Source organism: Chiloscyllium plagiosum, unplaced genomic scaffold (assembly GCF_037043375.1).
Source record: "Chiloscyllium plagiosum isolate Xiang-an unplaced genomic scaffold, Cpla_swu_hap1 HiC_scaffold_4, whole genome shotgun sequence".
NCBI lineage: Eukaryota > Metazoa > Chordata > Chondrichthyes > Orectolobiformes > Hemiscylliidae > Chiloscyllium > Chiloscyllium plagiosum.
Genome location: NW_028270142.1, coordinates 146,248,998 through 146,264,760, shown reverse-complemented (window position 1 = coordinate 146,264,760; position 15,763 = coordinate 146,248,998). Strand labels below are relative to the sequence as shown.

Here is a 15,763-nt window from a genome sequence, read left to right as displayed (position 1 = left end):
ACCACTTCCTGTGGCAGAGAGTTCCACAGGCTCCCCAATATTTCCCCCCATCTCAGGGACTTCTTAGGGCTGCAAACACCATGATTACACATTTTTCTGTTTATTTCATTCCTCAGAATAAACAAATCTCTTCTTTTGTTAAAGGGATGTGGGTGCCATTAGCTGGGTCAGTATTTATTACCCACTCCTAATTGATCCAGAGGAGGTTGATTGGGGAAAATAGACTAAGGCCACATTAGGGACAATCATTTGTGGGGTATTTACAGAGTTCGTATTAACTGTATAAATTAAAGATGAGAATACAGGGGCTAATATGCCAAGACTTTGATCTGGAAATAACAGCGTTTATTAAAATAATGCAATGTACTCATAAATAGTCAAATTCAGTTGCTTCCTTTTAATAGTCAATATTATTGAAAAGACAAGTGTGTTTCTGAGCTTCTTGCTTTGTCCTCATCAGGACCAGTGCAAGAATACCAAATTTCAAACCATCACAACAATTTACACTGCAGGACGAAAAGCTGCTGATTGGTTGACAAGTTGGCTCTGATTGGGTCAGACCTTGCTGTGGAGGAAACTCCTATTTGATTCAGTCAGCCAATCACCGACAGTCTATGGCGTGTGACCCTGACATCATGTGGGGACCTTGCTCCCATGTGACCAGATAGCTACATCCTATTGGTGGAAATACTCATCGTGGGGCTTCAGCATACAGCAATGTGAAACAGCTGCTCAGCATGTAGCTCCAGTTTTGAAAATGTTTCTCTTTTTAGCAATACCCAAGTTCTCACACTGCCAAGAGGCTTTTGTGTAAATCAGCAGATATTTTAATATGTAAAACTGAAAGGGGATTCTTTTCAAAATCATTTTCAAGCTGATTAACATTGTGTCTTTGTACAGTCGATGTTGGTGGGTTGTCCTCCTGAGCCCTTGGCTGTGCAGATTGGATTGTTCCTCAGGAGCACAGAGGACACATTTGCAAACTCTCTGACGTCCCATTGCCCGATGAGGTTGTCAGTGGCCTGAAGGCAGTTCAGCTTTACCAGGTTATCAGCAAATCCCTTTGGAAAACCCTGCAGGCTGTTAAAGGAAAGGGCCAACTCTTCTAACTGTGAAAGTCCATCAAATACCGGCAGGTGCCTTAGGTTATTGTTATCTAAATACAGATAAAGGAGTTTCGGGTTATATTTGAATGTGTCAGCTGCCAGGGTGTCAATGAAATTGTCAGACAGTTTTAACAGTTGCAGCTCGCTGAGATTGGAAAGGAAGTTCAGTGGAAGAAATGTTAATAAGTTGCTGGACAGGTCGAGCTTCAATAGTTTTGTTAAGTTAGCGATCAGCTCAGGTGGAAAATTCCTGATGACATTTCCCGAGATGGTCAGATCCTGGAGATGATGCGGCTTGGAGAATAGAGTTGCTATGAGGTTTGTGAACTGGTTGTGGTCTAATCGCAGGTCGGTCAGTTTGTGATGGTGACTGAGGAACTGGGGAGGTAGGAAGCTAAGTTCGTTGTTTGACAAGTCAAGGACTTTGAGGAGAAGCAGTTGACTAAAACCTGTCTCTGGGAGTGTCTTGAGTTGGTTATTCTTAAGATACAGCGTGTCGAGTTGAGGAAAATGTTCAAATGTTTCTCGGAGCACTGTGAGGTTATTGTTGGACAGATCCAGGTAGGTCAGTTTAGTAAGTGACTTCTCTAGGTGAATGCTGCGTAAGTTATTGTTGGCTAGATTTAACCAAGTGAGATTGGAGAGGTTTTCAAATAGATCTGCTGGGAGTTCTGATAGGTGGTTTGCAGATAGATCCAGAGCCTGCAGTCTTGGCAGAGGATCAAAGATGTCATTCTGAAGGACGAGACGGTTACCAGATAAACCGAGATAGTTCAGCTGTCCCAAGTTGCTGAAGGAATTGAGAGGGATTCCAGTCAGAGAGTTACCATCCAGGAATAATGTCTGTGTGCTGGGATTGATGTCCACTGGGATGCTCTGCAGGGCAGTGCCTCGACAGTCGACAAGTTTTAAATGGCAAAAACATTTCTCCGGACAGGCAGAGAGAGCCCCAGCCCCAATGAGAACAACCAGCAACTCTAGGATTCTCCCCATGGTGCCTACAGCGGAGAGGTGAAGCTCAGTTATTGCCAGGCAGCTTTCAGGAAACATGTGACGGCATTTAATTTTCACCCATATCTTACAAAAGCAAAAACTGCAGATGTTGGGAATCTGAAATAAAACAACAATTGCTGGAGAAACTCAGCAGGTCTGGCAGCACCTGAGAGAGGAGAGAAACAGAATTAATATTTCATTTCAGAATTAATATTCCACCCCATATCTCATTAGTTTTGTGGTTGCATCCTCGTAAAGTCCCAGTTGGATGGAAATTATCCTTCAGTGCTTAACCCCTTTAGACAAAGCAAAACAAAATTCAAACACCTGCATTCATATCGAGCCTTACACAGCCTCAAGACGTTCCAAGACATTTCACACCAATGATGTGTCACTGTAGCTGTGACATTGGATAGATGGCAGCTAATTTACACACAGCAAGCTCCCATCAATGGCACAGTGCTCAATGAATAGATAATCCGTTCTGGGTCATCCTGGTTCAGGGATAAACATTGGCCATAGGACATTGGAGTTGTCCTCCACAAAGATTTCACATTTACTGATGGCATGGAATTCTGCTATGGATTTAACAAACTACATGAAAGAACCATTTCCCCAAGATGGAATTACACTCCTAGTAGTGAAAGTGAAAAAATCATTATGGCACTGTTCTACATGTGTCATAGGGTCATAGCGGTTTACAGCATGGGGAAACAGGCCCTTTGGCCCAACTTGTCCATGTCGCCAGTTTGCACATTGATTAGATTAGATTACCCACAGATTAGATTAGATTACCTACAGTGTGGAAACAGGCCCTTCGACCCAACAAGTCCACACCGACCCGCCGAAGCGCAACCCACCCATACCCCTACACTTAGCCCTTCACCTAATACTACGGGCAATTCAGCACGGCTAATTCACCGAACCTGCACATCTTTGGATTGTGGGAGGAAACCGGAGCACCCGGAGGAAACCCACGCAGACACGGGGAGAACGTGCAAACTCCACACAATCAGTCGCCTGAGGTGGGAATTGAACCCGGGTCCCTGGCGCTGTGAGGCAGCGGTGCTAACCACTGTGCCACCGTGCCGGCCCCATCTAGTCCCATTTGCCTGCGTTTGGTCCACATCCCTACACACCTACCCGTCCATGGATCTGTTCAAATGTTTCTCAGTGACCTCCATCACTACCTCCGGCAGCCTGTTCCAGATACGCACCACCCTCTGTGTGAAAAAAATGTCCCTTTGGACTCTTTTGTACCTCTTTCCTCTCATCTTAAACCTATGCCCTGTGGTTTTAGACTCCCCAAACATGGGGAAAACCTGTTGGCTATCTACCTTATTGATGCCTGTCAGGATTTTATAGACCTCTGTAAGGTCTCCTATGGTCCAGGGAAAAAAGAAATCCCAGTCTATTCAGCTTCTCCTTATAACTCAGACCTTCCAGTCCAGGTAACATCCTCATAAATCATCTCTGCAGTGTTTCTAGTTTGATATTATCCTTACACAGTAGAACGTGCAGAACTGCACGCAGTATGTTAAATGTGGCCTCACTGGTGTCTTGTCCAGCTGCAATAAGACGTCCCAACTCCTAGACTCATTGTTGTGGTTCTGTTCGCCGAGCTGGGAATTTGTGTTGCAGACGTTTCGTCCCCTGTCTAGGTGACATCCTCAGTGCTTGGGAGCCTCCTGTGAAGCTTCAGAGGAGGATGTCACCTAGACAGGGGACGAAACGTCTGCAACACAAATTCCCAGCTCGACGAATAAAACCACAACAACGAGCACCCAAGCTACAAATCTTCTCACAAACTTTGAACCTAGACTCAATGCTGTAACCGATGAAAGCAATGTTACCTTCAGCACCCTGTCCAACTCCTGTCTTTCAATTTTCAAGGCGCTATGAACCAATACACCTTGATTCCTTTGTTCTATAACTCTCCCAGGGCTCTACCACTGATTCCTGATGAAGGGCTTATGCCTGAAACATTGATTCTCCTGCTCCTCGGATACTGCCTGACCTGCTCTGCTTTTCCAGCACCGCACTCTGAACCACTCTGAATGCAACACCTTGCATTTTTCCAAATTAAACTCCATCTGCCATTCCCTGACTAATTGACCCAGTTGATCAAGATCCCTTTGCAATTTTAAATAACCTTCTTCACTTTCCACTATACCACCAATCTTGTTGTCATCTACAACCTTACTAACCATCCCTCCTAAATTCTCATCCAAATCATTTATATAAGTGATGAATGACAGTGAACCCAGCACCAATTCCTGTGACACACTGCTGGTCACAGGCCTCCCATCTGAAAAACAACCCTCTACCACCACCTTCGGCTTTCTCCTTTCAAGGTCATAAGTCACACTGGTCACCTGATGAAGGAGCAGCGCTCCGAAAGCTTGTGATTTTAAATAGCATGGTTTCATATGACTTCTGACCTTGTCCACCCCAGTCCAACACTGGCACCTCCCCATCATGTTATCCTTTCAAGCCAATTTTGTATCTAATTGGCTAGCTCTCTCTGAAGCCCATGAGATTTAATTTTACTCAACAACCCACCATGCGGTACCTTGTCAAAGGCCTTGCTACAGTCCATGTCTACCACACTGCCCTCATCTGCTTTCTTGGTCACCCCTTCAAAAAACTCAATCAAATTCACAAAGCCATGCTGACTATCCCAAATAGTCCTTGCCTCTTCAAATGCGTGTCAATCCTATCTCTCAGAATCCTCTCTAACAACTTACCCACCACAAACTGTAGGCTCACTGGTCTGCAGTTCCCATGCATTTCCCTGCAGCCTTTCTTAAATAGTGGCACAACTTTTTCCACCCTCTAACCTTCGGGCACTTCACCCATGGCTATCGATGATACAAATATCTCCTCTAGGGGTCCCACAATTCCCTCCCTAGCTTCCCACCAAGTCCTGGGATACACTTCATTAGATTCCTGTGGATTGATCTACCATAATGAGTTTTAAAGACTTTCAGCACCTCCTTCTCTGGAATATGGACTCTCTTCAAGACAACACCATTTATTTCCCCAAGGTCCCCAGTATCCATACCTTTCATGATGGTAAATACTGACAAGAAATATTCATTTAGGATCTCACCTAGAACACTCCGCACGTAGATGACCTTGTTGATCTTTAAGGGGCCCTATTCTCTCCTTAGTTACTCTTTTGCTCTTCATGCATTTGTAGAATTCCTTTGGATTTTCCTTTACCCTATCTTCAAAGCCATCTTGTGTCCCCTTTTAGCCCTTCTGAGTTCTCTCTGAAGTGTACTTCAAAACCCTGTATACTTCTCAAGGGATTCACTTGATCCCAGCTGTCTCTACCTGACATATGTCTCCTTCTTTTTCTTGACCAGGGCCTCCACACCTCTAGTCCTTCAGTGTTCCCTACTCCTGCCTGCCTTACCCTTCACTCTAACAGGAATGTGTTGGCTTTGAACCCTCATTAACTCACTTTTGAATGCCTCCCACTTCCCATAAGTCCCTTTGCCTGCAAACAGCCTCCCCCAGTCAACTTCTGAAAGTTCCTCTCTAAGACCATCAAAATTGGCTTTGCCTCAATTTAGAACTTTAACTTGTGGACTAGACCTATCCTTTTCCATAGCTACTTTAAAACTATAGGAATTATGGTCACTGGTCCCAAAGTGCTCCCTTACTAACACATCAGTCACTTGCCCTGCCTTATTTATCAAGAGGAGGTCAGGTTTTGCCCCTTCTATAGTAGGACCATCTACATGTTGTATCAGAAATTCTTCCTGAACACACTCAACAAATTTATCCCCATCCAAGCCCTTAACACTACACCAGTCCCAGTCTGTGTTTGGAAAGCTAAAATCCCCTACTATTGCAGCTGTATTATTCTTGCAGCTCTCTGTGATCTCCCGACCAATTTGCTCCTCAATCTCCTGCTGACAACTGGGGGGCCTAAAGTACAATGCTATCAGTGATTTCTTCCTTCTTATTTTTCAGTTCCACCCATACCGACTCAGTGAATGTACCCTGAAGAATATTCTCTTTCAGTATTGCTATGATGTTCTCCTGAATCAAAAACACCATTCTCCCTCCTCTCTTGCCTCTCCTCTATCCTTCCAATAGCATCTATCTATACCCTGGAATATTGAGCTACCAGTCCTGTCACTCTCTCAGCCATGTCTCTGTAATAGCTATGATATCCCAGTCCCATACTCCTGTTCATTACCTGTCAGGCTTCTTGCATTGAAATAAATGCAGTGTAACTCAGACTTCCCATGCTTCCTGTCTAGTACTAGGATTACCAGCACTACCTTTAGTATTTAACTTGCTCTGCTATCCTCAAGCTCCTCTTTCGTCTCCACTTTAGATCTTCCCACCCCCCCAGCCTCCTCCCCAGATTAGTTCAACCCTGGGGATTGACTCTATCAAATGTCCCCACCAGGACATTGGTTCCCCTCCAGTTTAGGAGAAACCCATCCCTCTTGTACAGGTCACCTCTACCCCAGAAGAGATCCCAAGGATCCAAGAATCTGAAGCCCTGCCCCCTGCGCCAGCTCTCAATCCACGTGTTCATCTGCCAAATCCTCCTATTCTTACCCTCACTAACATGTGGTACTGGAAGTAGTCCAGAAATTACTTTCTTTGATGTCCTGCATTTTGACCTTCTGCCTAACTCCCTATAATCACGCTTCAGGACCTTATCCCCTTTCCTACCAATGTGTACAACAATCTCTGACTGCTCCACCAGAATACCAAGCAACCGCTCAGAGATGTCCTTGACCCTGGCACCAGGGGAGGCAACACACCATCCTGGACTGTCCAACATAGCCACAGGAAAGCCTGTCCTTGCTCCAACTAGTGAGTCTCCGGGCATTGGTCTCTTGGATCTTGCCCGACCCCACTCTATGGCAGAGCCGGGAGTTTGTGGCAGCAGACGGGATTTAAGGATGGTGTGTTGCTTTCTTGGTGCTAGAGTGAAAGACATCGCGGACAGAGTGCAGGAAATCCTCAAGGATGAGGGTGAAGAGCCAGAGGTGGTGGTACATGGCGGCACAAATGATGTCGGGAAGAAGAGGAGGAACATACTACAGCGAGACTTCGGAGAACTAGGAAGAAGGCTGAAAAGCAGGACGTCCAAGGTGGTTATCTCCGGTTTGCTTCCAGTTCCTCGGGCTGGTGTGGCCAGAAACAGGGAGATAATGGACTTGAACGTGTGGTTGGGGAACTGGTGCAGGAAGCAAGGATTCAAGTTCTTGGATCACTGGGGTATATTTTGTGGTAAACATAAATTCTACAAGAGAGACGGCTTGCACCTTAATAGGTTAGGGACCAGCATTCTGGCAGGCAGGTTTTCTACTGCAACACCGCTACATTTAAACTAAGTAGCGGGGGGGAGGGGACAAGCTGGATGTTTAAAAAGGAAATTGAAGGGAAAGTTAGAACAAGAGAAGTCAAGAAAGACAACTGTATTAATGAGGCAGAAAACTCGGAAAGGCATCATGCTGTAAGGTTGAGTGAAATAAGGGTTGATGGGAAGGGTGAGGGCAGTAACAAATTAAAAATACTATACATGAATGCACGAAGCATTAGACATAAGATGGATGAGCTTGAGGCTCTTTTGGAAATTGGCAGATATGATATTGTGGGGATAACTGAGACGTGGCTTCAAGTGGACAGGGCCTGGGAAATGAATATTCAAGGCTACACGTGCTATCGTAAGGACAGACTGACGGGCAGAGGGGGTGGGGTGGCCTTGTTGGTAAGGGACGATATTCAGTCCCTTGCGCGGGGGGAACCTAGAATCAGGAGATGTAGAGTCAGTGTGGATAGAGCTGAGAAATACCAAGGGTAAAAAGACCCTCTTGGGAGTCATCTACAGGCCCCCAAACAGTAGTCTGGATGTCGAATGTAAGTTAAATCAGGAGCTGAAATTGGCCTGTCACAAAGATGTTACTACAGTTGTTATGGGGGATTTTAACATGCAGGTAGACTGGGAGAATCAGGATGGTATTGGGTCACAAGAAAGAGACTTTGTGGAGTGCCTCAGAGATGGATTCTTAGAGCAGCTGGTGCTGGAGCCGACCAGGGAGAAGGCAATTCTGGATCTGGTATTGTGTAACGAACCAGAATTGGTCAGAGACCTCGAAGTGAAGGAGCCATTGGGAAGTAGTGACCATAATACAATAAGCTTCAATCTGCAATTTGAGAGGGAGAGGGTACAGTCGGAAGTGACAGTACTTCTGTTGAATAAAGGGAATTATGGAGCTATGAGGGAGGAGCTGGCCAAAGTTCAATGGTGCAATACCTTAGCAGGGATGAGTGTGGAGGAACAATGGCGGATATTTCTGTGTATAATGCAGAAGTTGCAGGATCAGTTCATTCCTAAAAGGAAGAAAGATCCCAGGAGGAGGCATGGGCGGCCGTGGCTGACGAGGGAAGTAAAGAAACATATAAAGTTAAAAGAGAAAAAGTATAACATAGCTAAGATAAGTGAGAAAACTGAGGACTGGGAAGCTTTTAAAGAGCAACAGAGGATTACTAAGAAGGGAATACACAGAGGAAAAATGAGGTACGAAGGTAAACTGGCCAAGAATATTAAGGAGGATAGTAAAAGCTTTTTTAGGTATGTGCAAGGCAAAAAAATGGTTAGGACAAAAATTGGGCCCTTGAAGACAGAAACAGGGGAATATATTACTAGGAACAAAGAAATGGCAGAGGAATTAAATGGGTACTTCAGATCTGTGTTCACTTGGGAAGACACAAGCAATCTCCCTGAGGTAACAGTGGCTGAAGGACCTGAACTTAAGGGAATTTATATTTGCCAGGATTTGGTGTTGGAGAAGCTGTTAGGTCTGAAGGTTGATAAGTCTCCGGGGCCTGATGGTCTGCATCCCAGGGTACTGAAGGAGGTGGCTCGGGAAATCGTGGATGCGTTGGTGATTATTTTCCAGAGTTCAATAGATTCGGGGTCGGTTCCTGAGGATTGGAGGGTGGCTAATGTTATACCACTTTTTAAGAAAGGTGGGCGAGAGAAAGCAGGTAATTATAGACCAGTTAGTCTGACCTCAGTGGTGGGAAAGATGCTGGAGTCTATTATAAAGGATGAAATTACTGCACATCTGGATAGTAGTAACAGGATAGGACAGAGTCAGCATGGATTTATGAAGGGGAAATCATGCTTGACTAATCTTCTTGAATTTTTTGAGGATGTAACTATGAAGTTGGACGAGGGAAATCCAGTAGATGTAGTGTACCTGGACTTTCAGAAAGCTTTTGATAAAGTCCCACACAGGAGGTTAGTGAGTAAAATTAGGGTGCATGGTATTGGGGGCAAAGTACTAGATTGGATTGAAAATTGGTTGGCTAATAGGAAACAAAGGGTAGTGATAAACGGCTCCATTTCGGAATGGCAGGCAGTGACCAGTGGGGTACCGCAGGGATCCGTGCTGGGACCACAGCTTTTTACAATATATGTTAATGATATAGAAGATGGTATCAGCAATAACATTAGCAAATTTGCTGATGATACAAAGCTGGGTGGCAGGGTGAAAAGTGATGAGGATGTTAGGAGATTACAGGGTGACCTGGACAAGTTAGGTGAGTGGGCAGATGCATGGCAGATGCAGTTTAATGTGGATAAATGTATGGTTATCCACTTTGGTAGCAAGAACAGGAAGGCAGACTACTACCTCAATGGAATCAATTTATGTAAAGGGGCAGTACAGAGAGATCTGGGTGTTCTTGTACACCAGTCAATGAAGGCAAGCATGCAGGTACAGCAGGTAGTGAAGAAGGCTAATAGCATGCTGGCCTTCATAACAAGAGGAATTGAGTATAGAAGCAAAGAGGTGCTTCTGCAGCTGTACAGGGCCCTGGTGAGACCACACCTGGAGTACTGTGTGCAGTTCTGGTCTCCAAATTTGAGAAAAGACATTCTGGCTATTGAGGGAGTGTTCACGAGGTCAATTCCTGGAATGGCGGGACTACCTTACACTGAAAGACTGAAGCGACTGGGCTTGTATACCCTTGAGTTTCGAAGATTGAGAGGGGATCTGATTGAGACGTATAAGATTATGAAAGGATTGGACACTCTGGCAGTAGGAAACATATTTCCACTGATGGGTGAGTGCCGAACCAGAGGACACAGCTTAACAATACGGGGTAGACCATTTAGGGCAGAGCTCAGGAGAAACTTCTTCACCCAGAGAGTGGTGGCTGTGTGGAATGCTCTGCCCCAGAGGGCAGTGGAGTCCCACTCTCTGGATTCATTTAAGAAGGAGTTGGATAGAGCTCTCAAAGATAGTGGAATCAAGGGTTATGGAGATAAGGCAGGAACAGGATACTGATTAGGAATGATCAGCCATGATTATATTGAATGGCGGTGCAGGCTCGAAGGGCTGAATGGCCTACTCCTGCACCTATTGTCTATTGGTGCTATGGGCCTGGCTGCTGCTGTTATATTCTCCTGAGGGGTTATCCCTACAACAGGATCCAAAAGAATATATCTGTTAGAGAAGGGAATAGCCACAGGACACTCCTGCACTACCTGCTTCTCCTGTCAGTCACCCATCTACGTGCCTGTTACATCCCTGTAACTATTGTCTGTCACACTCTCTGCCCCCTGTCTGCTCCTCAGTGTGTCCAGCTGCTGCTCCAAATGAACCACGCAGTCTGCAGCCAGTCACACTTCCTGCAGACACAGTCCTCAGGGACATCAGACTGCTCCCTGATCTCCCCCATCTGGTAGGATGAGCATACCACTGCCCAAACTTTCATCACTGCCCCTTTTAGACTAAGACAAAGAACAAAATATTACCCTTACCTTGTTGCTGATCGCCCTCCTCACTGAAGCCTGGTATTCACCAAAGCTCACACTTAAACCTCCAGCAGCTCTCTAACCACAAAGCAGTCCTTCTCAAAATGGCTGTTCTGCTCGAGCCTGCCTTCCTTGCTTTGCTCCTGGGTTGTCACGGTGACTGAGCCAGATCCTCCCAGAGTCCTCCTCAGTTGCTTCTCAGCACCTCCCTTTGTCAGCAATTTCCCCTTACAGTGAAGTTAGGCATTTTGGTGACTATGTTAGAATAACAAACAACATCGACACTAAGTCCTTGCTATATCACCCTCTACATGTTCCTTCCCAGACACCCTGATAAATTAATCTCCTGAAAATGTGACAAAGGCACAGAAAACTGATGGATCTTAAACATATTCAGAAACTTGTTTCATTGGAAGTTGCAGATATGATTGGAGAAGTGTTGGAACGAGGATTCTAATCAAAGGCTTTCCTAACAACATTTGAGAATTGAAAGTATCAGTTGAATGTGAAGTAAATTTGAAGGAGAGGAGGGGAGTTCTCCCCACAGTTTTATGCTCAGCATCATCACAAAAACTAACAAAGTGTCACTTTCCAGGTTGTGGGAGCTTGCTGTGTACAGATTCCTACCTTACAACGGTAACTAGACTTCCAAAGTTCTTCATTGGCTGTGAAAGGCTTTATGCTTGGCCTGACATTGTGAAAGGTGCTATTTAAATGAACAACCTAATGAACTGCCCACACTGATGTACGGAGACGGGTCAGTTGGCTGGACAGCTGGTTTGCGATGCAGAGTGGGTTTGATTCCAGCTGAGGTTTTATTGCAAAGATTATCTTTCTCAAGTTGTGCCCTCAACTGAGGTGTGATGACCCTCAGGTTAACCCATCACCAGTTATTCCTTTCTCCTGAGAACAGCCCTATGGTGTGGTACAACTATGGCAACTTTACTTCTTACCTGTATTGAAAAAAAGACTCAATCCAACTTAATTGATGTCCCCAATGGATTACAGATAAAATTATTTCCTCTCTCTTCCTGTAGATCAGACATGAATGCATTTGATAAAGCTATTCCAAATTAAACACACCAATACTCACCAGTAAGCTCTGTCCTGCAAACCTCTTCTGAACAACTCCGTTCTGCCTGTCCACAGCATTGCAGAAATTTGTTTTCTTGGGCATGTTTGTTCATGAGGTTAATGATCTTGCAATCATTGTCAGTCAGTTGTTGACACAGCCTGTTTTCCTAAGAATGATGATCTTTAACAGATTAAGGTCAAAAGTAAATCTCTCAGTTGAATTTGATTTTTTTAAAAAAAGTTAATTCATGCGATGTCAGTGTCACTGACTGGTCCAGCATTTATTACCCGTCCCTAGTTGCCCCTTGAGAAGGTGGGGGTGAGCTGCCTTCTTGAACCACTGCAGTCCATGTGCTGTAAGTAGACCCACAATGCCCTTAGGGAGGGAATTCCAGGACTTTGACCCAGCGACACCGAAGGAACGACGATATATTTCCAAGTCGGGATGGTGAGGGGCTTGGAGGGAAACCTGCAAGGGGTCGTGTTTCCATGTATCTGTTGCTTTTAACCTTCTAGATAGAAGTGGTCATGAGTTTGAAAGGTTCTTGCCTTAGTGACTTTCTGCAGTACATCTTGTAGATGATACATACTGCTGCTACTGACCATTGGAGGTGGGGGGGAGTGAATATTGAAGGGTATGATGCCTTTGCTTTGCCCTGGATGGTATCACAAGCTTCTTGAGTGTTGTTGGGGCTGCACACACCCAGGCAAGTGGGGAGTGTTCCATCACACGCCTGACTTATGCCTTGTAGATGGTGAACAGGCTCTGGGGAGTCAGGAGATGAGTTACTCACTATAGTATTCCAGTTTCCCAACTTGTGCTAAAATACTTTCTTTATGAAATAATCATTCTCTCTGTTTTCAGTTCATTTAACCAACTGGGTAAGAAAGATCAGATAAGTAGCTAGTTTAAGTGTTTTGCTGGTGTTTGTCTGAGTCAGGGTTAGCTGCTGTGTTGGTATGACTTTGTAACTCTGATAAACAGGTAGGAGCAGAAGGAGGTCCTTGTGTTTTTCTGCATCATTCAGTGTGATTGTGGCTGACATATTTCTTCGTTCCTTTTGGCAAAAGTAAGGACTGCAGATGCTGGAAATCAGAGTCTAGATTAGAGTGGTGCTGGAAAAACACAGCAGGTCAGGCAGCATCCGAGGTTCCTTTTACCTCACAGCAGCAGGGTCCCAAGTTCGATTCCAACCTCAGGCGACAGTCTGTGTGGAGTTTGCACATTCTCCCCATGTCTGCTTGGGTTTCCTCCGGGTGCTCCGGTTTCCTCCCACAGTCCAAAGATGTGCAGATTAGGTGAATTGCCCATTGGAAATTGTAGTATTCAGGGATGTGTAGATTGGGTGCATTAGTCAGGGGTTAAATGTAGGGGAATGGGTCTGGGTGGGTTACTCTTTGGAGGGTCGGTGTGAACTAGTTGGGTCGAAGGGACCGTTTCCACACTATAGGGATTCTAAAATCTGATTCCCTACCCTGACTAACTCTGTTGAAAATAAATTATTAATTTCAATCTTCAAACTTTCAATCATCCTCCAACCTCAACTGGTTTTGTCAATATCTTCCCAAATGCGTCACCTCACACTTCTCCAGGTTAAATTCCATTTGCCACTTGTTTGTTCAGCTGACCCAGTCCATTGATATCGTCCCACGGTGTACAGCCTCCCTCTTCACTTTTACCCATGTGCACAGTGTTTGTGTCATTTGTAAATGTGTTGATCATGCTCTCATATTTACATTCAAATTATTAACATATACCACAAAAAGGAACCTGGTACTGAGACCTGTAGACCACCTCGAGAAACAGAATTCCAGGCACATGAATATCCAACAATTACCCTCTATGTTCTGTTTGCAGTTTGCTCCTATATCCTGCATTCATAGGAGTATTTTTTCACCGGTCTTCCATATGAGACCTTGTCAAAAGCCTTTCTAAAACCCATCGACACCACATCGACTTCACTATACTCTTCTCCTTCTTATAACTTCTTCAAACATTTAATCAAATCAGCGCCTTGTACAGCTGAAACATGACCTCGTGGATCTGAAACTCAATCCCCCTACCAATAAACGCCAACACACCATGTGCCTTCTTAACAACCCTATCAACCTGGGTGGCAACTTTCAGGGATTTATGCACCTGGACACCAAGATCTCTCTGTTTACCTCACCGCCAAGAATTTTACCATTAGCCCGGTACTCTACATTCCTGTTATTTCTTCCAAAGTGAACTAACTCACACTTTTCCACATTAAACTCCATTTGCCACCTCTCAGTCCAGCTCTGCATCTTATCTATGTCCCTCTGTAACCTACAACATCCTTCGGCACTATCCATAACTCTGCCTACCTCAGTGTCATTCGCAAATTTACTAACCCATCCTTCTCTACCCACATCCAGATCATTTATGAAAATGACAAACAGCAGTGGCCCCAAAACAGATCCTTGTGGTACACCACTAGCAACTGAACTCCAGAATGAACATTTTCCATCAATCACTACCCTCTGTCTTTTTTCAGCAAGCCAATTTCTGATCCAAACTGCTAAATCACCTTCAATCCCGAAGCTCCATATATTGTGCAATAGCCTCCCGTGTGGAACCTTATCAAACACCTTACTGAAGTCCATATACACCACATCAACCACTTTACCTTCATCTACCTGTTTTGTCACCTGTTCAAAGAAAGTTCCTTGAAGGTGGAATCGTAGGTAGATAGAATGGTGAAGAGGTAGACAGGGTAATGAAGAAGGCGGTTGGTATGCATTCCTTTATTGGCCAGTGCATTGAATATAGGAGTTAGGAAGTCATGCTGCATCTGTACAGGACATTGGTTCGGCCACTGTTGGAATATTGCGTGCAATTCTGGTCTCCTTCCTATCGAAAAGATGTTGTGAAACTTGAAAGGGTTCAGAAAAGATTTACAAGGACGTAGCCAGGGTTGGAGGATTTGAGCTACAGGGAGAGGCTGAACAGGCTGGGGATGTTTTCCCTGGAGCGTCGGAGGCTGAGGGGTGACCTTATTGAGGTTTACAAAATCATGAGGGGCATGGATAGGATAAACAGACAAAGTCTTTTCCCTGGTGAAGGTTGATTCCAGAACTAGACAGGCAAAGATTTAGGGTGAGAGGGGAAAGATATAAAAGATATCTAAGGAGCAACATTTTCACACAGAGGGTGGTATGGGTATGGAATGAGCTGCCAGAGGAAGTGGTGGAGGCTAGTATGATTGCAACATCTAAAAGGCATCGGGATGGGTACATGAATAGGAAGGGTTTGGAAAGAAAAATGCTGGCAAATGGGACTAGATTAAGTTAGGATGTGTGGTTGGCATAGACGAGTTGGACTGAAGGGTCTGTTTCCATGCTGTACATCTCTATGACTTGATGACTCTATAACTGCAATAAAATTCATAAGATCAGATCTAAAATAAAGTTAGTCATATATAAAGAACAAAGAACATTACAGCACAGGAACAGGCCCTGCGGCCCTCCAAGCCAGCACCGATCCAGATCCTCTATCTAAACCTGTCACCTATTTTCTAAGGATCTGCATCCCTCTGCTCCCTGCCCGTTCATGAATCTGTCCAGATACATCTTAAATGACACAATTTTGTCTTTCTCTACCACATCCGCTGGCAATGTGTTAAAGGCACCCACCACCCTCTGCGTAAAGAACTTTCCATACATATCTCCCTTAGACTTTTCCCCTCTCACCTTGAACTCGTGACCCTTAGTAATTGAGTCCCCCACTCTGGGAAAAAAGCTTCTTGCTATTGTTATGAAGGTG

At 44.8% G+C, this 15,763-nt stretch overlaps 1 protein-coding gene across 3 annotated transcripts; it reads right to left on the bottom strand.

Moving 5' to 3' along the window:
• Positions 1 to 377: 377 nt before the first annotated feature.
• Positions 378 to 12,149, bottom strand: LOC122548806 (uncharacterized). Of its 3 annotated transcripts, none has more exons than XM_043687584.2 (2): positions 11,996 to 12,149; positions 378 to 2,104 (listed from the first exon to the last, which is right to left on the bottom strand). In XM_043687584.2, exons 1-2 carry the CDS (start codon positions 12,087 to 12,089, stop codon positions 879 to 881), a joined length of 1,320 nt encoding a protein of 439 aa, XP_043543519.2. In that variant the 5' UTR covers positions 12,090 to 12,149; the 3' UTR covers positions 378 to 878. The 3 variants fall into 3 exon arrangements, with proteins under 3 accessions (XP_043543519.2, XP_043543520.2, XP_043543521.2); XM_043687585.2 differs by having other exon boundaries at positions 378 to 2,265; positions 11,996 to 12,084; XM_043687586.2 differs by lacking the exon at positions 11,996 to 12,149 and adding an exon at positions 10,909 to 11,157.
• Between the last annotated feature and the right edge of the window lie 3,614 nt (positions 12,150 to 15,763).

Coding starts and splice junctions, on each gene's coding strand:
- LOC122548806 (XM_043687584.2), bottom strand. CDS start 12,089: ATGAACAAACATGCCCAAGAAAACAAATTTCTGCAATGCTGTGGACAG. Junction 2,105..11,995: donor TTGCAGGACAGAGCTTACTG/GTGAGTATTGGT, acceptor TCTCCGCTGTAG/GCACCATGGGGAGAATCCTA.